Here is a 23,438-nt window from a genome sequence, read left to right on the forward strand (position 1 = left end):
CCCAGAATATGTATGTATTTGAATAGGTGGTTCCAAGTTGGTGATGCTGTTAGTGAAGGCTTAGGAGGTATAGTCTTCCTGGAGGAGATATGTCACATTAAGACCTCAGCATACTCCCACTCACCCCCCAGGTTTGCTCTCTGTGCTTTATAATTTTAGTTCAAGATGTGAGCTCTCAGCTTGCTCCTCAAGCCTCCATGCTTGGCTGCTGTCATGCCTCCCTGTTGTCATGGCGATGGACTCATGCCCTTTGGAACCATAAGCCCAAACAAACCCTTTTTTCTATAAGTCGCTGTGGTAGGGCATTTATCACAGCGATAGAAAAGTAACTGGTGGTACCCATCAAGCATGTTATTAGCACGAACATTCTGATGTGTCCAAGATGGCCGAAGCCAAGGTGCTTTTATTGATAAGAATGTCCCAAGGGCTCAGAGGTTTCCTTTGCCTCAGACCAGTCAGAGCCCTGTTTGTCTTTGGGATGAGAGCAGTTCAAGTCTGCGTGAGCTAGTTCTTTGGTGAAGAATAGCGTAGGGGTTTCAGGTGCTAAGGGAAAGGTTGAAAAATAGGGTGAGAGGCAGTAAGTAGGAACTTTCCAGAAGGAGAAAAGTCCCCTGAAAGGGGGGTGTACATGTAGATATTTAATGAGAGTTTGTTTAAGCCAGTTTGAATTTGTCGGTGTTTTTTTTTTTTAATTTTATTTATTTTTATTTTATGTGTGTTAGTGTTTGCTTGCATGTCTGTGTGGGGTATGTGTGTGTGAGGGTGGGGGAATCCCCTGGAACTGCAGTTACAGGCAGTTGTGAGCTGCCACGTGGGTGCTGGGAATTGAACTGGGTCCCCTGGAAGAGAAGCCAGTGCTCTTAACTGAGCCGTGTCTCCAGATATTTCACCGGTGTTTGTTACTGGTCCGTCAGAGTAGCTAAAATTCTTGTATGGTTAAGGTTAAATGAATGGAAAAAGACCTGGGCTGTTTTCTGTGTGCTTGTGGTAAGATATTTTAAAAGACGGCTTGTTTCTTCTGTAAACCTTTAGCATTCCTATAGACATCTTATTCAGAGTGATTACCAAGGAAGGCTGGGAGTCCTGCTCAATACAGGGCCAGCAGGCAAAGGAGGATGCCGGGGGCTGTGCTGTGATTCTTTAAGACTTTTCACATTTGCTAATATTTTTCTTGCCTCAGAAAGTTGTTTATCCAAAAGTAATAGTCACCTAAGGAGTTTTAGCTGACAATGGTTCATCCAAGGATCTCTGTCAAGTTCATGCATAACACAAGAACATGTTCTTTGCTTTCCGACACAAGCTGTCTAGAGCTGGAATATAGTAACCAAGCTTCCTTAAGTAATGAAAGGGCAGTTACATGTGACATCTAAGTGTGGCTGCTCTGATGTAATAACAGCCCATCTCTATTCTCACATGGTTCTGGGCACTCAGACCTTGCTTTGCTGTGACAGCAAACCTGAGAGCAGCTGTTTTCAGGAGAAAGGCCATGTTTTGGTTTGTGGTTTCGGTCTGTGGTCAGTTGGCTCCCAAGATGAGGCAGACAGCACGATGGAACGTAGATGACAAACAGAGATGCTTATGGTATAGTCAGGAATGGGACAGGCTGTAGGGTGGGGGTAGCAGGGAGGGGCTGAGGCCGGGCAGAGACAGACACACATGGGATATATAAGAATGCCACCAGGGAACCAGAGCCTCAGATTCTTGCTCTCAGGTGACCCTCCAGCCATAGCCCACCTTTCAACAATAATGCCATCAGATCCCCTCCCACCAGGGGCTTAATCCATTACTGAAGTCAGAGCTCTCAGGATCAACCACATCACAATGGCTGGGTATACAGGGTTAGAACAAGCCTTCTATAGATGAACACTTTGGGAGATACTTTCTATCTAAATCTAAAGTACAACTGTGTTCTCTTCACATTCTCTCTCTCTAGTATGTGTACATATGTGCAAACGCATGTTTGTGTGTGTGTGTGTATGTGTTTGAATGTGCGAGAGGGCACATGCTTATGTGCATATGGAAGCAGAAGGTCGAAGTCAGGTGTCTTCATCAATTACTCTCTTCCTTTAAATTCTGTAATAATTAATTTTTTTGGTAATTGTGCAGATGTGTAATTAGATCATGTCCACCCATGCCAACTTCCCAACTCCAGTGTTTCCTGGTCCTCCCTGAACAACTCCCTTCCCTAACTACAGCATGTCATCTCCTCTCCCTTCTTTTTCTTCCTCCATTCTTTGTCCAATTAGTCCAGTTACGAACATGGACCACAAACATCCACCCACGGGCCATGGAATCCACACACTACTAAAGAAAACTGACTTTCCCGCTCTTACTGGCCACCTGTCAGCTAAAGGTGGGGCCTGGTAAAGTCTTTATTCACCAAGTAAGAGGGTTGATTGGCTGGATCTTGCCGCAGCAGCCACAGCATCTAAGGCAGTAGTTAATGAGTTCAAGGGCATTCATTTTCCTGCCCAGGGGACATACCCCACAGTAGTCTTTTTTTTAATATAGATTAAAATAATGATTTTGAATGATTTTGAAAAATTGCCACGTCTATATTCTTAGCTCTTGAATAATCAATGATTTAGGGTCCAGGTGTACCACACTCTTAGAGGGTGCTATATACTTAATTTTTTCTAAGAAGGACTGAGGCTTTTACTTTTTGGGCTTTTTTTTTTTTTTTTTTTTTTTTGAGCTTCATATGGCCTGTGAGTTGTTTCTGGGGTATTCAGAGCTTTCTGGGGCTAGTATCCAATTATCAGTGACTGCATATTATGTCTGCTCTTTTGTGACTGGGTTATCTCACTCAGGATGATATTCTCTAGATGTATCCATTTTCCTAGGAATTTCATAAAGTCATTGTTTCTGATGACTGAGTAGTACTCCATTGTGTAAATATACCTCAATTTTTGTACCCATTCATCACCTGAAGACATCTGGGTTCTTTCCAGCTTCTGGATATTGCAAATAGGGCTGCTATGAACATTGTGGTGCATGTGTCTTTGTTATATGCTGGAGTTTCTCTGGGGCATATGCCCAGAAGTGGAATAACTGGATCTTCAGGTAGGACTATGTCCAAGTTTCTGAGGAATTGCCAGACTGATTTCCAGAGTAGTTGTAACAATTTACAACCCCACCAACAGTGGAGGAGTGTTCCTCTTTCCATGATCTGTCCAGTCTGATAGCCTATGTTTCTTTATTGGGTAATTGAGTCCATTTTATGTTAACAGATATTAAGGAATAGTGGTTGCTGTTTCCTGCTATTTTTGCTTTTAGAGGTGGAATTATGTCTGTGTATCTTTCTTCTTTTGATTTTCTTGCTTAGTTATTTTCTTGCTTTTTCTAGGATATAGTTTCCTGCCTTGTGTTGGGTTTTCCATCTATTATTTTTTGTAGGGCTGGATTTGTGGTCAGAGATTGTGTAAATTTAGTTTTGTCCTTGAATATCTTGGTCTCTCCATCTATGGTGATTGAGAGTTTTGCTGGGTATAGTAACCTGGGTTGACATTTGTGTTCTCTTAGGGTCTGTATGATGTCTGTCCAGGCTCTTCTAGCTTTCATAGTCTCTGTTGAGAAAAATGTGTGATTCTGATTGAAAAAGGCAGACCGGACTTCAGGACGCAGAGCGGAGCCCGGCCCATCTGCTACCTGGAACGGCAGCTCGTAAAGGCTGAACAACTGGTGAGTGGGAGACCTAGGCTGCAGGGGAGCAGAGAGATCTCTGCGGAGTGCACACGGAAAGTGCACCCCCTGCCTTGCCCTGCCCTGCCATGCCTGATCCAGCGACCAGAAATAGAACGTTGGAACTTCTGTTCACACCCGACGACTCTGAGGCATAGAACAGGGCTCGGCCCATCTGACACCTGGACCAGTGGAGAACCAGGGACACAGACCAGATACAAGGGAAAGGCAAGAACATATCACTGACAACAAAATGGCAAGAGGAAAGAGAAAGAGTATATCCCAAGGAAACCAAGACAATCTAGCAACACCAGAACCCAGCTCTCCCATAACAGCAAACATCGGAATTCCAAACACTCCAGAAAAAGAAGACACAGACCTGAAATCATATTTCAAGATGCTGATAGAGATACTTAAACAAGAAAGGGAGGAAAAGCAAAAAGATTCAGAAGCTTTTAAAGAAGAAACAAAAACACTCAAAGAACTCAAAGAACTAGAGGAAAACAGAACCAAAAAAATAAAGGAATGGAAGAGGGAAATTAAAACAGAAATTGACACAATAAAGAAAATGCTAAAAGAGATAACCCTAGAGTCAGAACACCAAAAAAAGAAATCAGGAGTCACAGAAGCAAGCATTTCCAATAGATTACAAGAGATCGAAGAGAGAATCTCGGGGGCAGAAGAAAACATTGCAAACATAGACAAAACAGCCAGAGAAGATGCAAAAAACAAAAAGCTCCTAACCCAAAATGTCCAGGAAATCCAAGACACAATGAGAAGACCGAACCTAAGGATAATAGGAATAGAAGAGGGAGAAGAGTATCAACTAAGAGGCACAGTAAATATCTTCAACAAAATCATAGAAGAAAACTTCCCTACCCTCAAGAATGAGATGACCACGAGCATAAAAGAAGCCTTCAGAACTCCAAATAGGTTGGACCAGAAAAGAAATACCTCCCGACACATAATAGTAAAAACATCAAGTGCCCAAAGCAAAGAAAGAATTCTAAAAGCAGTAAGGGAAAAAGGTCAGGTAACATATAAAGGCAGACCAATCAGACTCACACCCGATTTCTCAACAGAGACTATGAAAGCTAGAAGAGCCTGGACAGACGTCATGCACTCCTTAAGAGAGCACAAGTGCCAGCCCAAGCTGCTATACCCAGCAAAACTATCAATCACCATCGATGGAGAGACGAAGATATTTCAAGACAAATCAAAATTCACACAATATCTGACCACAAACCCAGCACTACAACGAATTATAGGTGGAAAACCGAATACAATGAGGGAAAATACAGCCTAGTAAAAACAAGAAAACTCCTAAACAAGAAAACTAAAAGAAGAAAAGAACACAGACACAACTCAACCCAAAAAAGCAATAATGGCAGGAAACAGAAACAACTATTCCCTGATATCTATGAACATAAATGGTCTCAACTCCCCAATAAAGAGACATAGACTATCAGACTGGATACATAAACAAAATCCAGCCTTTTGCTGCATACAGGAAACTCATCTCAGAGACAGAGACAGACACTATCTCAGAGTAAAAGGGTGGGAAAAAAACTTCCAAGCAAACAGCTCCAAGAAGCAAGCTGGAGTGGCTATTCTAATATCGAATAAAGTAAATTTCCAACCAAAAGTTATCAAAAAAGATAAGGAAGGACACTTTTTACTCATCACCGGGGAAATCTGTCAGGAGGAACTCTCAATCCTTAACATATATGCTCCAAATTAAAAAGCACCCACATTCATAAAAGAAACCCTACTAAAGCTCAAAAAATACATTTCACCCCACACAATAATAGTGGGAGACTTTAATTCCCCACTCTCACCAATGGACAGATCATGGAAACAGAAACTGAACAAGGACACTGCAAAACTAGCAGAGACTTTGAACCAACTAGAATTAATAGATATATACAGAACATACTATCCTAAAGTAAATAAATACACCTTCTTCTCACCACCCCATGGCACCTTCTCGAAAATTGACCACATAATTGGACACAGAACGAGCCTCCATCGATATAAGATTGAAATACTCCCATGCATCCTCTCAGATCACCATGGTCTACGACTGGTCTTTAACAACAACAAAGACAACAAAAAGCCCACATACACATGGAAACTAAACAACGCTCTGTTAAAGGATAGCAGGGTCAAAGAAAAAATAAAGAAAGAAATTAAGGATTTTCTAGAATTCAACGAAAATGAAAACACAACATACCCAAACCTATGGGATGCAATGAAAGCAGTATTGAGAGGAAAACTCATAGCCCTAAGTGCTTCCAAAAAGAAACTGGAGAGAGCTTACATCAGCAACCTGACAGCACAGCTAAAAGCCCTAGAACAAAAGGAAGCAGATATACCCAAAAAGAGTAGACGGCAAGAAATAATCAAAATTAGGGCAGAAATAGACCAAATAGAAACAAAAAGAACCATTGAAAAAATCAACAAAACAAAGAGTTGGTTCTTTGAGAAAATCAACAAGATTGATAAACCCCTAGCCAGACTAACTAGAGGGCAAAGAGAGAGTATACAAATTAACAAAATCAGAAAGGAAAGTGGAGACATAACAACTGAAACTGAGGAAATTCAAGAAATCATCAGATCCTACTACAAAAACTTATACTCCACAAAATTGGAAAATCTGGAGGAAATGGACGAATTCCTAGACAGATACAAGATCCCAAAGTTAAACCAGGACTAAGTAAACCATCTAAATAACCCTATAACACCTAAAGAAATAGAAGAAGTCATCAAAAGCCTCCCAACCAAAAAAGCCCAGGTCCAGACGGGTTCAGTGCAGAATTTTATCAGACATTTATTGGGGATATAACACCAGTACTCGCCAAACTATTCCAAAAGATAGAATCAGATGGAATATTACCCAACTAATTTTTTGAGGCTACAATAACCCTCGTACCTAAACCACACAAAGACCCTACAAGGAAAGAGAACTTCAGACCAATCTCACTTATGAACATTGATGCAAAAATACTCAACAAAATCTTTGCAAACCGAATCCAAGAACACATCAAAACGATCATTCATCATGACCAAGTAGGCTTCGGTTTAACATAAGGAAATCCATCAACGTAATCCACCATATAAACAAACTCAAAGACCAAAATCACATGGTCATCTCACTAGACACTGAGAAAGCATTCGACAAAATCCAACACCCCTTCATGTTAAAAGTCCTGGAAAGAACAGGAATCCAAGGTCCATACTTAAACATAATAAAAACAATATACAGCAAACCAACAGCCAACATCAAACTTAATGGCGAGAAACTTGAAGCAATCCCACTAAAATCAGGGACTCGACAAGGCTGCCCACTCTCCCCCTACCTATTCAACATAGTACTGGAAGTCCTGGCTGGAGCAATTAGACAGCAAAAGGAGATCAAGGGGATACAAATCGGAAAGGAAGAGATAAAAACATTACTCTTTGCCGATGACATGATAGTGTACTTGAGTGACCCCAAAAATTCCACCAGAGAACTCCTACAGCTGATAAACAAGTTCAGCAAAGTGGCTGGATACAAAATTAACTCAAACAAATCAGTAGCCTTCCTATACTCAAAGGACAAACATGTGGAGAAAGAAATTAGGGAAAAGGTACCCTTCACAATCGTCCCAAAAACTATGAAATACCTTGGTGTGACTCTAAGTAAGTGAAGGACCTGTATGACAAGAACTTCAAACCTCTAAAGAAAGAAATTGAGGAGGATCTCAAAAAATGGAAAGATCTCCCATGGTCATGGATAGGAAAAATCAACATCTTAAAAATGGCCATCCTACCAAAAGCAATCTACAGATTCAATGCAATCCCCATCAAAATTCCAACCCAGTTCTTCATGGAATTGGAAAGATCAATGTGCAATTTCATTTGGAAAAACAAAAGACCTAGAATAGCGAAATCCATCCTCAACAACAAAAGAACATCTGCGGGAATCCCTATCCCTGACCTCAAGCTATATTACAAGGCAATTGTGCTGAAAACTGCATGGTACTGGTACAGAAATAGGCATGTGAATCAATGGAATAGAATAGAAGATCCAGAAATGAGCCCTCATGTATATGGTCACCTGATTTTTGACAAAGGAGCAGTAAACATTCAATGGAAAAAGGCCTATTCAACAAATGGTGCTGGTCCAACTGGCACTCAGCATGCAAAAGAATGAAAATAGACCCTTTCTTATCTCCTTGTACAAAGCTCAAGTGTAAGTGGATCAAAGATCTCCACATTAAACCAGATACACTGAAACTATTAGATGAGAAAGTAGGGAAAACCTTAGAACACATAGGTACAGGAGAAAATTTCCTGAACAAAACACCAATGGCTCAAGCTCTAAGGTCAAAGATTAACAAATGGGACTTAATGAGATTGCAAAGTTTCTGTAAGGCTAAGGACATTGTCAAGAAACCAAAACAGCTTCCAACAGAATGGGAAAAGATCTTTACCAACACCACATCAGATAGAGGCCTAATATCCAAGGTGTACAAGGAACTCAAAAAGCTAGACACCAGAGAATCAAATAACCCTATTAAAAAATGGGGTACAGAGCTAAACAAAACGTTTTCAGTTGAGGAACACCGAATGGCCGAGAAACATCTGAGGAAGTGCTCGACATCCTTAGCCATCAGGGAAATGCAAATCAAAACAACCCTGAGATTCCACCTCACACCAGTCAGATTGGCCAAGATCCAAAACTCAGATGACAGCAGATGCTGGCGAGGCTGCGGAGAAAGAGGAACACTTTTCCACTGTCGGTGGGGTTGCAAGCTAATACAACCACTCTGGAAATCTGTCTGGCGATACCTCAGAATATTGGATATAGTACTACCTGAAGACCCAGCTATTCCACTTCTGGGCATATACCCCAGAGACACTTTAATACAAAACAATGATATATGCACCACAATGTTCATAGCGGCTCTATTTATAATACCCAGAAGCGGGAAGGAACCCAGATGTCCTTCAGAAGGTGAATGGATACAAAAATTGTGGTACATATACACAATGGAATACTACTCAGCCATCAGAAACAATGACTTAACCAAATTCTTAAGAAAATGGCTGCATCTAGAGAATATCATCCTGAGTGAGATAACCCAGTCACAAAAGAACAGACATAATATGCAGTCACTGATAGTGGGATGCTAACCCCAGAGGCTTGCACTCCCCCAGAAACAACTCACAGACTGTATGAAGTTCAAGAAATAAAGAAAACAAAACAAAACAAAAAAAATATTTACAAAACAAGAAAACTTTAACTATTTCCATGTTACATTTTGTTTTACATGTACTTTAGCTCATTATAACTATTAAGTTTTCAAGGCATACTATCAAACCTTGAAAAAAATCAAGTACTGACTAAAAAATATATTCATATAGTTTTATGTAAAAATTATGTTAAAATCTGAAAAAAAGTACTGACAAATAATGTATAATTTTAAGCAAAAAATGTTTAAAATCTGTACATTTATCTTTGTTTTGTAAAATAAAGTTGTTTAAAAAAAAAAAGAAAGAAAGAAAAAGGCAGACCAATCAGAATTACACCCGACTTTTCAACAGAGACTCTGAAACTCTGTCATGACCTTTTTCCCTTAGTGCTTTTAGTATTCTTTCTTTTGAACACTTGACGTTTTGATCATTATGTGTTGGGAAGAATTTATTTTCTGGTCCAATCTATTTGGAGTTCTGTATGCTTCTTGTATGCTCATGGTCATCTCATTCTTGAGGGTAGGGAAGTTTTCTTCTACAATTTTGTTGAAGATATTTACTGTGCCTCTTAGTTGATACTCTTCGCCCTCTTCTATTCCTATTATCCTTAGGTTTGGTCTTCTTATTATGTCCTGGATCTCCTGGAAATTTTGGGTTAGGAGCGTTTTAGTTTTTGCATCTTCTCTGACTGTTTTGTCTAAGTTTTCAATGTTGTCTTCGGCCCCTGAGATTCTCTCTCTGCCATCTCTTGTAGTCTATTGGAGATGCTTGCATCTGTGACTCCTGATTTCTTTTTTAGTTTTTCTACCTCCAGGGTTGTCTCTTTTTGTGTTTTCTTCATTGTTTCTATTTCCATTTTTAATTCCTTCATCTCTTTGGTTGTGTTTTCTTATAGTTCTTTGAGTGGTTTTCGGGATTTCCTCTTTTAAAGGTTTTATTTGTTTATGTGTGTCCTCTGGTTCTTGTTTAAGGGAGTTATTCACACTCTTCTCAAAGATCTCCATCATCATCTTGAGGTATGATTTCAGGTCCAAGTCTTCTTTTTCTGGAGTGTTTAGCAATCCACTGCTTGCTGTGGTTGGAGAGCTGGGTTCTGATGTTGCCAGGGTGTCTTGGTTTCCATTGCTTAAGTTTTTTTCATTTTCCTCTTGTTATCTGTGATTATACGTGGTCTTGTTGTCAGTGACTGGCACCTGTCTCTCCTGTATATCTGAGGGCCTGTGGGCTCAGGAAGAAAATTGCTTCTGAGTGTTTGGCTTTTAGTGGGCAAGCTGAGAGTTCTGGTAGCAGTGGCTCAGCTCTGTCTTTGTGGGCTCAGGTGTGGGGAGCTCTTGTGAGGCTGTTCTGGTAGCTCAGCCCTGTGCTCTCTGAGAACTCCTGGTGTCCTCTCCCTGGGCCTATGGGCCAAGCTCCCCTCTGTTCCAGGTGTATGAGGGCCTGTAGAGTTGAACTTCAAGCACTGCCTTTCCCGGGCAGACCCCGGTTCCCACTGACAAGGGCCTGTGCCTTACTGTGGGCCTGTGTGTTTAGTCTGTGAGCCCGGGCTTTCTGGGCAGATCTCGAGTCCCTCTTTCAGAGGTCTGGCCCTACTGTGGGCTGCAGGGGCACGTTTTCCCACGTGCTCTGCCTAGCCCTCTCTGTGCTTTGGTCACTTTCAGCACAATCTCATCAGGCCTGTGTGTTCCAGGTGGCAAAGGGCCTGAACTTTTGGCTTGCGCACACGGGCTTTTCGGGCAGATCCCGAGTCCCTCTGCCAGAGGTCCGTTCCTACTGTGGGCCTCAGGGGCACGTTTTCTGCATTCTCCGCTTAACCTTCTCTGCGCTTTGGTTACTCACAGCGTAATCTCACCTGGCCTGTGTCCCACAGCAGTCTTCCAGGACCTCTGCTCTTGCCTTCCCACCCAACCCTTTGAGCCTCGGTAAGAGAAAGGTGTGTGTGTAGATACCCCACATAGGGCTGCACACTCTACAGTTGTAAGTCTCTTAACCTTAGACCACTGCATAAAGAGGCTTCTTTGATGGGGTTGACCTTGTTTTTACAAAGAGTCTCTCACTGAACCCATATCTCATGGATTTGGCTTAACTGGTGGGCAGTGAGCCACAGTGAGCCTACCTTTGTCCTCCTCCGAGCCCTGGGAGCTGTCATGCCCATCTTTTATGTAGGTGCTGGGATCCGAACTCAAGTCTTCATGGTTGGGCAGCAGGCACTTAGCTGACTGAAGCTCTAACCCATGGTCTTTCTTAAGGTCAACCTTCTATTACTTCATTCTCAGAGAGGGGCTGACATGTTTGGCACTACTCTCTTGTGTAGCTACAGAATATTCTGCTTAGCCTGGAAGAACTGGAGACTGAGAATTTCCTACTTTTCTTCTGCTGGGCTATTTTTCAAGGCAGCTCTGTTTGGTAAACCATTGTCTCTGGTATGAATTTTCATGGCTCATCCAAAACCAAACCAACCAAACAAAAAAACAAAAGAAAAAAATCACTGGTTTATGTTATTATGTTAAAGCATCTAGACCTAAGACCACTTAAATTATTTAAAAAGCAGAATGTTTTCTTTTCTCAGATTTTGTTTTCAAAGTTTCCATCTGTGTATGTGTGTGTGTATGTAAATGTGTGAGACAGTGTGTGAATGTGTATGTATGTGTTTATGTGTGTATATGTGAGTGTGTCTTCTTGTCTATGTTTCTGTATGTGTGTGAATGTATGTGTGTCTCTTTTTCTGTGTATGTGTGATGCTTGTGTGTCAGTATGTGAGGTGAGTATGTATGTGTGTGTATAAGTGAGTGTGTGATTGTCAATGACTGTATATGTGTGTTTGTGTGTATGTGTATGTGTGAGTGTGTGTGTTCTCTCTCTCTCTCTCTTTCTCTCTTTGTATGTGTACTGCATGTTTGCATGTGCTATTTAATTAGAACAATTTTGGCGTCTGAATCCTAGTTACATTTACACAGCGAACCCACAGATGAAACCTGATTTCATGTTTAAAAAATAAAGCCAAACTTACCTTTATAGCTTTCTCCTAAAAATATCCTGTAGTCACACATGTTCAAATTTCAACTGACTTTAAGGATTCATTACATTTTTCCCTGATGTTATTAAAGTGATGGAAAGATTTGTTTGAATTATCATCTATAATTTCTCAAATGCATTCATGCTTTTCTTCTTCATGTCTATAATCGCTGAGCTCTTGATGAAATTACATTCTTACCTATTTAGAATATTGATATTTCTTTATAAAAAATTGTATAAACTCCTTCATGAAGTCTCAGGTGAGGTTTCCAATACACTAGGTTCTCAGTCATGCTGGGATTGAGTTTGTGACCTGCACAAAGAGGACAGGGACAGTCAGAAGGTGGCAACAGTAGGTTGACTTCACAGACTTGGGTAGATCCACAGTGTGTTGGGCTGAGCAGACGCTACACATGTGTCCTACAAAGATTTCTTATGTCTCAGTGTCTTTGCGGAAGATGCAGGCAGAGTCTGTTTTAGACATTGAAGAAGCTTTGCTCACCCCCCTGGCTCACACATGTTACACCCCCCTGGCTCACACGTGTTACAGTTACTAATCATGTATGTACTGTTGAGTCCTATGGTTTGTTATTGTCTCTTGTTTCCACTAGACTGTAACTTGTATGCAGGAAGGGATTTGAGTGTCTGTTTTATGAACCAATGCCTTCCTGAAACTTGTCAGACTGTCTTCATATTCTGTAATTACCTCAATACATTGTTACTTTAATATTTTCAGTTTGCAATATGATTTAAGACCCTCATGTTAAAGTACAATTCTCAGCTTAAACCTGACAAATGGAGTCTGGCACAATGGTGTCATTTACCCTCTGAATTTAGGTACAAGTTATGGAAGAGAAACTGAAGGCAGCTAATATTCAGACCAGTGAGTCAGAGACACGGCTATATAAGAAGTGTCAAGATCTGGAGACCGTGATGCAGGAGAAGGATGACATCATTCAGAACTTGGTGCTGCGGCTTGAAGAGCAGGTCAGGAGACTGAACTGTGTATCGTGTTAATGTGTGCCTGTTGGTATGCAGTTAAAAATGAAGCTTAGCTATGGTATGATGGAGAATCTTACTCATAGGATTATGTTACATGTGCTGGAGCCAGGCAGCTGCTGACCTTGTGCCCACCGTCAAGAAGCAGAGAGTTGAATGGTGGTCAAAGACCCCTGCCCATGGGAGGATGCCATTTGCATTGATGTCCACATCAATCAACCCTGTCTAGAAAACCCCTCAGACACGCCCAGAGGCTTGTTTTCTTGGAGCTCGTACATCCTGTGAAGTGGCCCCCAGGTTATGGTCACATCTGCATGTATCTTTTGGTTTCTTACTCTGCTGAACAGTTTTTCTTTCTTTTCTTCCCTCTCCCATCTCTCTGTTTTAACGAGATCTACTGTTCACGCTGGCCCACACCTCATGACCCTCCTGCTTCAGCCTCCAGTGGCTAGGATTATAGGCCTCTACCACTGTGCCTGGCAATTTGGGCTTTTGAAAGTCTGTTTGGTTACTTGGAGGTAAATGTATTAACCCAGAAACAGGTTGGATGTAGGTGGAGCTGACTTCCAGATTTTATGATATAATGTCTCCAAGCCAAGGAGCTTATGTTTAAACTAAACCAGTTGTTGATGTTATTTCAGAAACAAGTGAGAATACAAGAAGCTAAAATAATAGAAGAAAAAGCTGCTAAGATCAAAGAATGGGTAACAGTTAAATTAAATGAGGTATTTACTGCTATAATTTTCCTTTATTATTCACTTCTATTAATTAAAGTCTTTAGGATATCCAACCCTGAGTGAGACAATAAGTCCTGACCAGTTGGTTATTGTCCTGTGTTTTGATAAACTTGTGACAGACTTCTTTGATTTTAATATCCATCATACTCATGATGAAGACTGTAAACTGGCATATTGTAATGGCTTGATTTTAACTAATTCTGAATATTGCATGTATATGTCATAAAGTTAATAGGTTTGGTATCTAAGAAGCACAGACTAAATGCTGGAGTAGTTACTTTATTTTTTAAATTGTTTTACAGTAGGAAATGCATAAGGATGAAAACTTTTAGCTCTGGACAAATAAATGTTAATGACATAATTGTTAAGGTTGATAGTCAGTGCTAATAAGATCACCAGTTTGCACACAGGGCAATTATTTGTATATTTCTATATTGTAAATTTTATAACTTATTAATGAATTTAAAAAATTATTATTTGGTATTAAAGATTATCATTCTGCTCTTTTATATAGCTAGAAGTGGAGAATCAGAATCTTCGTTTCATCAACCAAAACCAGACAGAGGAGATAAGAGCAATACAGTCAAAGCTGCAAGGTATAATTAACACTAACTCGGGGCTGTGGATGTGCTTGGCTGTGTGGGAATTTACTGTCAGTGTTTTAAGGATCTGATTATGAATATCATGTGGATGCCGTTGTCAGTAAATGAAAAAGAATTTCGTTATCTAAAGAGAAGTTGTTCTGAGGATCCAGAGGAAAAAAGAGACAGTGATGATATATTAATTTACCAAAGTGACTATTCCTTAGGTCAGAGAAAGACGACTGCATGGTAGTTTTGCCTCTCTTTCCTAAAGAGCGATCCATTCAAAGCCCCAAGAATCCCATCAGCTAAAATTACTAAACACTAATGTCAGCCTTGAAGTCCAGAGATCTAGGCCGGGGTCCACTCTACAGTGGGAACAGCATTTTGGTTCTTCCTAGCAATGCAGTGCTACATCTGTCACCTTGATAGATCAGAGAGGGTCACATGAAGCCACATGGTACAAGTATTTATACCAGAGATTTGTTCAGCATCCTGAGACTTGAAACCAGAAGAAAACATATCCCATTAGTGGGAGTTAAGAAATCATACATGTGGATTACCTGTGAGGGCTTTCAAAGCCCCTTGGCTTTATGCATCCTGAACACCACCCTGAATTTGGGGTCCCTTGAAGGCAGCTGTGGAATGGTTCAGTGGACGCCCAGATGCCCCCTCTGGTTATGGCAGATGCCACCATTTACCATTCTAGAGGTAGTCTAGGCTCAGTCTACGTTGTCCTACAGATACAACAAAAAATCTCTTCTTTTATCACATTTACCTTATTTTTGAGACAGGGTCTCCCTCCCAGCCTAGAGCTCACTAATGTGGTTAGCCAGGATGGCTAAGAGCTCTGGATCTACCTGTGACTTTCCTCCCACCCAGGCCCAAGGTTAAAGGCTTCTGCTACCACATTTGGCTTTTCTGCAGATACTGGGGATTTGCACTCGGATCCTCAGGCTCAGCAAGCGCTTTACCCACAAAGCCAGCTGACCATCATAGGATCTTAGCGCCTGGACGTTGTCCTCTGTATTTGTCATCGTGGGGTTTGCCTTCCTTCTAACCTCAAAGGCTTGTGTAGCTGCCATGAGACTTCTGTAGACAGCGTCCTGGTCGTAACCACTCAGCTGCACACTTGGATGAAGACGAGGCGACTCCATAGGTGTGTGTGTGGGTCTTGTCTCACTCAACTGCACCAATTAGATGAGGTCAAAGTGCTATGGGATGGGCCCTCAGCTCTGCAGACTCAGCCTCCCCATTTCCTCTTTTATCTCCAAAACCATGGCTCCCATGATGCACTAAGAACAAACTGGTGTGGCTAAAAGAACATGATTTTTGTTTTTTAGAAGGTTTCCCTGTGTAGCCCTGACAGTCGTAGAAATATCTTTGTAGACCAGGCTGGCTTGGAACTCACAGAGATCTGCCTGCCTCTGCCTCTCAAGGTCCAGGATTAAAGGTGTGTGCTGCCACACCCAGCTGAAAGAAAATAAAATTTAAAGACAGTGTTAATGCCCTGCTACTTAATAATAATCATGTTATTTTTTAATATTTTATTTACTTATTTATTATATATAAGTACACTGTAGCCGTCTTCAGACACACCAGAAGAGAGCATCAGATTTCATTACAGATGGTTGTGAGCCATCATGTGGTTGCTGGGATTTGAACTTAGGACCTCTGGAAGAGCAGTCAGTGCTCTTAACCACTGAGCCATCTCTCCAGCCCAACAATCATGTTTTAACTCTAGACTATTTAATATTTTTATAGTAATAATGTTGTGATTGTGGTAGCAGCACTGGTTTCCATGGGAAGTTGTTGATTGACAGGATCTCCCTCACTGAGTAGAGCAGGCAACATCTTCCTTTTCAGCCTCTTGAGTGATGCTGAGATTACAGGTGGGCCTCTACACCTAGTGAGACAGTCTGCTTAGGGTCTGCTAATACTTGCTTTCAGCTCGTCCATCTGAATGTCAGAGGATAGAGCATGCCATGACTGACTGAAGGCTTCCCATTTGCATGATGCTCACCATCACTGAAATGAGTTGAATGTACCACTTCTATTTCCAAAAGATTGTCTATTTCCCTGATAGCTCTGGCTTGCAATTCTAGTCTTCATTAACAGTCTCTTGGGTTTTAGATCTAAATGGACACTAGGCTTAGACTGGAGCAGATACACTATACATAAGATTTTGTGTGCTTACTAAATATATATGGATATATTATAAACTATATATTTTATACACAATACAAAATATATGTATATGTTACACATATACACATACATTCAGACATATATAAATACATATGTGTACACACACACACACACACACATACTGTTGTTTGTCAGTATCCACAGAGGATTGAGTCTAGGATCCCCATGAATACCAAAGTCTGAGGATGCTCTCGGTCCTTAAATAAGATGACCCGGAGATTGCATATAATGGTCTGCACACATTCTCCTGTAATCATCTTCGGGTTACTATAATGCCAAGTGATAGGTAAAAAAATGTATAAACATTTTTTAGATTGTATTTTTTAGAGATTCACAGTGAAATATCTGTATATATTCAGTAGAGACAGGGTTGGTTTTTTTTTTTTTTTCCTAAATACTTTTGATTCACCATTGATTAAATCCACAGATGCAGAATCCATGAAACTGAGATCCAATTGTACATAATCAAGTCTATCTTATTGTGAATCCATTATATGATGGATAATACCTCTGGAGAAATATTTGTCTTTATTATCAGTTACTATTTAGGGTAACCTGCCTACCTTCTGTTGCCTCCCTAGTGCTCTGAGGTTAATTTCCTCTGGAACTTTGCTTCCTAGGACCCCCATGCTCGTACAAGCAACAACACCAGTTATCCTGAAGATGGGCTAAACCCATAGTTAGCAATCTCAGGCCTGAACCCAGGTCACCAGGGTGGACAGCAGGCTCCTTTACCCACAGATCACATCCCAACCCCTCCCCCACGCACACACCAGATTTAGGGTTCTGTGTTTTATGGCAGAGTTTCCATGTATAACGTATTCTTATGTATAATTAGTATAAAAGGGAATTCAGTCTTTTTTGTTTTTTTCTGGTATTAAGGATGGTTCAAGTCCTTACATGCTTTTGTTCAGTATCTAATAAACTGCTATAAAAAAATTCAACTCCATTTTGCTTAATGACCTTACAGAACTCCAAGGAAAGAAGGCATCCTGTGTCTCCACACCAAAGCCCTCAGAAGGGCAGCGTCTGAGCAATTTGACATTTGGATGCTTCTTGTCCCGAGCAAAGAGTCCTCCTTGTCTAGTAAGGTCTGAGGAAGTGAGCAAGATGGCCTCAAGTGAACCTGAGCTCAGCGACGGAAGATGTGTGGAAGGTACTTATGAGCTGCAGCAGTCTTCCCCAGGAGTTTTTAAAAACAAAACCATCATTTGCTAAGAGTGATCACAATTTTTATTCTTATTTTCCCCAATGCCTCATGGGAATATTTAATTAGAGCCATACAGCACTGAATATTTTAATACTTGCGTCATGTCTTATATAGGTTTTTGCTGGGGGGCAGGTGCACAAAGGAAACACTGTTCTTTTCCCATCTTAATGCTTTTCCCTATAGCAGGTGGAAAGAATATTTAAAATATAAAGGTTATTATCCTAGCTACAGGGTCCACATATTAGCTCAGTTTCAGATGGGAATTCTGTATTTGTGTTTATAGCTTCTTGAAAAAAATTTTAAATTACCGAATAGTAAACATGAAATTAATACTGGCTTACCAAACACATTAAAAAAAAACCACTTGGTGGGGGTACACTTTGATAACCACTTTGATTCTTTGTTACTACAGAGAAGAAAATACTTGCCTGCATAACCCAGCCCTGGTTGTGTGAAGATTTCTTCTCGTCTTTCTTCCAGCCTCCCTCTAAATTTTTCCTGCTAGTGTAGCCTGGTGGCAGCACCTCATGGACAGCCTTGTTTGTTGACTCAAAACTTCTAGGGAAGCTTGAGTTTGCAACTTCCCCATATCCTGTTCTAGTTTCCTTCCAAGGCCTGAGAAAACTGCCTCTCAGCTGGGTTTTGATATTCTGAGAACAACACAATGCTTTTCCAGTGGAAGGCTGCCTTGTCACCTGTTTCTTGTTATTCACAGTTTGCTACTTTTCTAAGAAAACATTTCAGGGGTCAACCATGCACAGTTTGCATGAACTGAAGCTCAACACTTAACAATGTAACCAATCCCTGCTATAGTAACCTTGACAGTGTAACCAATCCCTGCTATAGTAACCTTGACAATGTAACCAATCCCTGCTACAGTAACCTTGACAATGTAACCAATCCCTGCTATAGTAACCTTGACAATGTAACCAATCCCTGCTACAGTAACCTTGGCAATGTAACCAATCCCTGGTAAGTAACCTTGACAATGTAACCAATCCCTGCTGCAGTAACCTTGACAATGTAACCAATCCCTGCTGCAGAGCTTGAGAGCTCCTTTGTTCGGCCTCTTGTTCCTCATTTGTGAAGTTGATATTTATGTGTTCAGAGTTCCTTTTCTAGTCAATCTGGAGTTTTTCTGTCATAATTTGTGAAGCTGTTGGTGCATTCCATTTCTCACTGTGCTAACGAATGGAATCCATATCTGAAAGCTTTTAAAGGGGTTGTTCTTCTTAAAAAACATGGTAGTTAGAGTTAAACAGTAGAGGAAAACTTTCTCTGTGATTTTTACATATTTCACGTATTGAAGCCTGAACACAAAGCTGGTTTCTGAAATTAGGGTTTTGTGTTTTATGTTTAAGCTTATATCACGATGATTTTGAAGGTTAGTGGGTAAAGGGTTGTCATTTTCTTTTAAAATGGAAGAAACAGTGTTCATTTTTTTTTGGCGGCTTCTTTGACGGTCAAATTCATCCCTCCTTACACTCCACTCCTTCCCAACTTCCGTTCCCCAACATACTTACTTGTAAAAAGCAATTTGCTTTTGATAAAATGAAATTGAAGTATAAGGATTATATGTTTTTATAAGCCCTGCAGTTTTCAAACGTGCTGAAGAAGGCATAAAACTAACAAAGAACTGTATGATCTGACCTCATTCACATGACATTGCCAGTCTCTACAGTGTAGTCACATCAGACAGCACAAACGCACACATGCAGCGTAGACATGTCATTTTTTAAAGGCAACCTGCCAATGTACTGTGTCTTCCTCTAGAGATGGAAATTGCAGAGAAGCCTGCTGACAACCAAGTTCAAGAGACCAGCAGAAAGTTGCATGAGACCTCAGAACAGAACCGGAAAATGAGAGCAAGCTTTGCAATGGACAGTGGTTCGTCCCAGCTTTCTGGGGCTCCAGTGAGCGACTGCAGCTCAGATGAGGACAATGGAAACAAGGGCAGACCTAAGTCCAGGTGCACATCCACCCTTTCCAGCCACACTTCGGAGGAGGGTGGCCAGTGTCGCAGGACGGGCAGCGAGGCCTATCTCACGGCATCTGATGACAGCAGTTCTATATTCGAAGAAGAGACTTTTGATGGTAACAGATCAGAGCACAAGAAGCTGTATTCGTGGCAGCAGAAGGCACCGTGGAATACTCAGAGTAACCTTGCAAAGGGGAGTTCTCAGTCAGGAGTGAAGGAGCAAGATAGCTCCTCAGATGAACTGAATAAAAAATTTCAGTCCCAGAGACTGGATTATTCATCCTCGTCAAGCGAGGCCAACACCCCAAGCCCTATTTTAACCCCAGCTTTAAAACCCAAACACCCCAACTCACTCCCTGGGAAAGGAACACCGTTAGTGCCTCCGTTCCTGCCACCCCCAAAGCTAAGGATCCCCAACGTTTTCAGTATAAGTGTGGCACTCACCAAAAGGCACTTGAGTCAGCCACAGCTATGTTCGGACCGGATGTTTGGCATGAACCGGAATGCCATAAGCATGATCCGGCCGCTGAGGCCTCAGGAAACGGACCTTGATGTGGTCGATGGCGACGGGGCGGAAGCCGTGGACAATATGGACACGGGCTGCGACGACGGCTTATTTTCCTATGACTCCCTGGACCCCCCGAATGCGGAAGACCAGGAAAACGAGGCCACAAAGAAGGCCTCGTGCGGCAAGCCCCCCACTCCTCCTTTGCACCGCTTCCCCTCTTGGGTAATTACATTCGGGGGCAGCACACACTCCGGGCTTTTCCCAGCACACATTCAGGCTTCACACTATCAGCCCCCATCCACCTCCCCACCCCTGTTTCTTTGCAAATCCAGCATCGTTCTGACAATTCTGTTTTCAGAATTCAGTTTTCCCTTCCCTTCCCCAACCTTAACTCTGAACAGCTGAGAAACAAGACAGATGGGACTTTTCAAAATACGACTTTAGTTACGGATGAGGGCGGATGGGGGTGAGGGGAGATGAGCTTTGCAATATTAGAACTTGGAATTATATTTGTTTACTCGGGCCCAAGCTGGAGCTAGATAATTTGTGGCTACCTCGGGAGGGAAGCGAGACCAGGGCCCCTCTAACTCCTCACATACGAAGATGTTTGTTTCCTGTGGGAACTGCTCCTCTAGCGATAGGAGAGAGGACCGGTGCTGGGCCGTGCAGACTAAGGAAGAGAGACTGAATGGATGTAGAGAGCAGGAGTGTTCAGTGTCTGGAGGCCCAGGACACAGGACACATGATTGGGTGGGAGAGAGGGGTTTTCTCTAAGCTATGCTTCTGAATTGAGTGCTTTGGTCTTACCGCTCGCGGCTCTGAGCTTTGCTTTTCTCTTGATCAACAGAGGTTTTGCTTTACTCATGGATTTATAAATCCATCACTTCAGCTAAATTAGCTTCCTACTAACCTAGAAGAGACTGTTTTCTCTTTGGAAACGTTGACTGTGACTAGAAAACCAACCTGTCAATTGGTATTTCTTAGAAACATCCATTGCCTGATTTAAAACAAACAAACTCTTTAAGCTTTAACATTTATGCGTTAATGGGAGGGCAAGCATGCTGCGGTGTACATGTGGAGGCCAGAGGACAGCCTGTAGGAGTTGTCACTTGCTTCCACCCTGCAGGTTCCTAGGCTCAAACTCACCTGTAGCCACTGAGACATCTCGCCAGCCCGAATAGTCTAGCTTTAAAATTAAGTGAATCGGTCTGTTTTGTAGACTTGTGTTTTCCTTCCCATATTGGGACAATTTGAACCTCTCGCCTCAAAAGAAACATCTGGGTTGCCAGGTATTTTGGGTTTTGGAGTTGTGTTTTTTCTTTTTTTTTACTGTTATTATGGTTATATTTGGTAGCTGCTAAAACTGTAAGCAAATTACAATGGCTGTGGTTTCCCTAATACAAATTCAGACTTAAAGAGGTATCTGCTTTTTATTTATTCTCAAGAGAACGTCTTTTCCTTTCGTTATCCACACAAAACTGCCTTTTGTTTATTGCTAAATTCTGCACTGTACAAAAAACATAGAAGCAAATGGTGTGTGGCTCTCTGGAATTCTAATTATGCAGCCCTAAGGCAGTAAGACTCTGAGCTTTGGTCTGTTGTTACACTGAAGATCTTCAGAGATTGATGTTAAACTTTCAAGTTCATTTTATTTGACAGGTCTACCTTTTCCTTCTTTTCTTCTTCTCAAGCTGTTTGGTCCTGGAAAAGTAGAATGCTTCTCAGACTTCTAATGTACTGACCCCAAGCAAAGGTTCAAAGGCTCATTTGTTCAGGTTTTTGGGAGATGTTCTAGCTACCGCAGACAGTCACTAAGATACTAATCTAAAGCAAGCCTACCCTGGTTGAATCAGAGCATCATGCAGAATGGAATAGTCACTCGGGTGGGACACGCTCTGACCCAGCACTGTCTTTGATGGCCTGCTTTCTAAGTGACCTGGCTTGTCCTCTCATCTATGGTGACTCCGAGTTCCTTCCTGTTTCCAGCTCTGTCAGGTGCTCACACAGTCTCCAGCGACCTCGAAGCTCCTGCCTTAGCGTTGGTCTCTGCAGAGCATCTCTGTGTGTAAATCCCTTCATAGAAAACACATCCATTGTGTCTGGCACTAGTCCGTCGGGCGGGCCCCCATCGTTAGGGTCATCAGTGAGCTAGCTTATACCAGTCACTCTTGCCATTGGCCAGCACAGTAGAGGAGCACGGCATCGCTGCCTTTCCTGTTCTGGTCCAGGCAACTGTGCTCGTGTTTAGACTTTCATGAAAGGCAGGGCACAGAGATGCCTGCACTGGGAACCACTGGGATCCTCCTTGGTAGCTAGTGATGCTAACCTCGCAGTTCAGAGCTGTTGAGGAAGAAGATAATCATCCCAGTGTAATTCCCGTATTTGACCTAAAGTTATAGAAATGTTATTGAAATACACATTGAAATCAGAAAGCAGTAACATTTAATGCTGTGCTGTGATCCCCGAATATACTTTATTTTCTGTTTTTATCTTAGCCGTGGTAACAGACATTAAAGATGGTATCTGTGTGTAATTAGTGACTGTAAGCAGTTTGCTTCATGCTACAGCTATCCAGGGTTTCCCTTTTTAACCACACGTAGAAAGTTACAATGTTAAAGAAGGGGTTTGCCTAAAATCAGTGCTGGCCAGTGAACTCTCTTAGGCTTGTTCCTATATCACCTAAAGTCAGGGAACAAGTTTGGGAACAAAAAAACAAATAGTAGGCTAACTACTGCATGAGGGAAAATCTCTACAAGCTCTTCACAGTGGTGCACTTATTAGCACTGATGAGTTTTGCACTAACTGGAAGTTTATACTCTGGTGGATGTTATCTGAAGAACAAAGGAGGAATGTTGTGTTCACTGTACTCATTTCGTGGCTGTAAGCACCTGGTGCAATCTCTCTTTTGTATTAGGAGAGCAGGATATATGCTGTAGCCAAATCAGGCATCCGAGTGTCTGAGGCCTTCAATATGGAGAATGCTAATAAAAGTAAGTGCTTTCTTGTAAGTGCATGCTGTGATTCGGGTGAGCCTTCAGGACGGGTACGCGTCAGAGAAGATGGGGTGCAGCCCCTGAGAGGCAGGAGCACATGATCTGCTAATGAGTTCCTTAAAGCAATGGATTACAGAAACAATCTAGGATGATGATCAATGGAAACTGGGAAATTGGGGAAAGGGAGATTCTCTTTAGTGGGTATAAAATTTCAGAAGAAAAGTTGAAGGGGTCCATTTTACAACAAGGTGAATAAACTCTACCCTAGCAAATTATACACTTAAAATGGTTAA

The 23,438-nt window shown here is 41.6% G+C and overlaps 1 protein-coding gene across 2 annotated transcripts in view; it reads left to right on the forward strand.

The window, feature by feature from the left end:
* PLEKHH2 (pleckstrin homology, MyTH4 and FERM domain containing H2) overlaps positions 1-23,438 on the forward strand; it is a gene marked incomplete at its 5' end in the record, with an annotated part of 95,234 nt that overhangs the window by 25,304 nt on the left and 46,492 nt on the right. The window contains 6 exons of one of the 2 annotated variants that reach the window (XM_080914729.1): positions 12,769-12,918; positions 13,572-13,655; positions 14,182-14,263; positions 17,427-17,612; positions 19,440-20,374; positions 23,067-23,142. In XM_080914729.1, coding sequence (XP_080770855.1) covers positions 12,769-12,918; positions 13,572-13,655; positions 14,182-14,263; positions 17,427-17,612; positions 19,440-20,374; positions 23,067-23,142 — 1,513 coding nt within the window. The remainder of the gene's footprint in view (positions 1-12,768; positions 12,919-13,571; positions 13,656-14,181; positions 14,264-17,426; positions 17,613-19,439; positions 20,375-23,066; positions 23,143-23,438) is intronic. The other variant, XM_080914730.1, reaches the window with a different exon arrangement.

The sequence above is a fragment of the Micromys minutus genome, assembly GCF_963924665.1.
Source record: "Micromys minutus genome assembly, chromosome: 3".
Taxonomy (NCBI): Eukaryota; Metazoa; Chordata; class Mammalia; order Rodentia; family Muridae; genus Micromys; species Micromys minutus.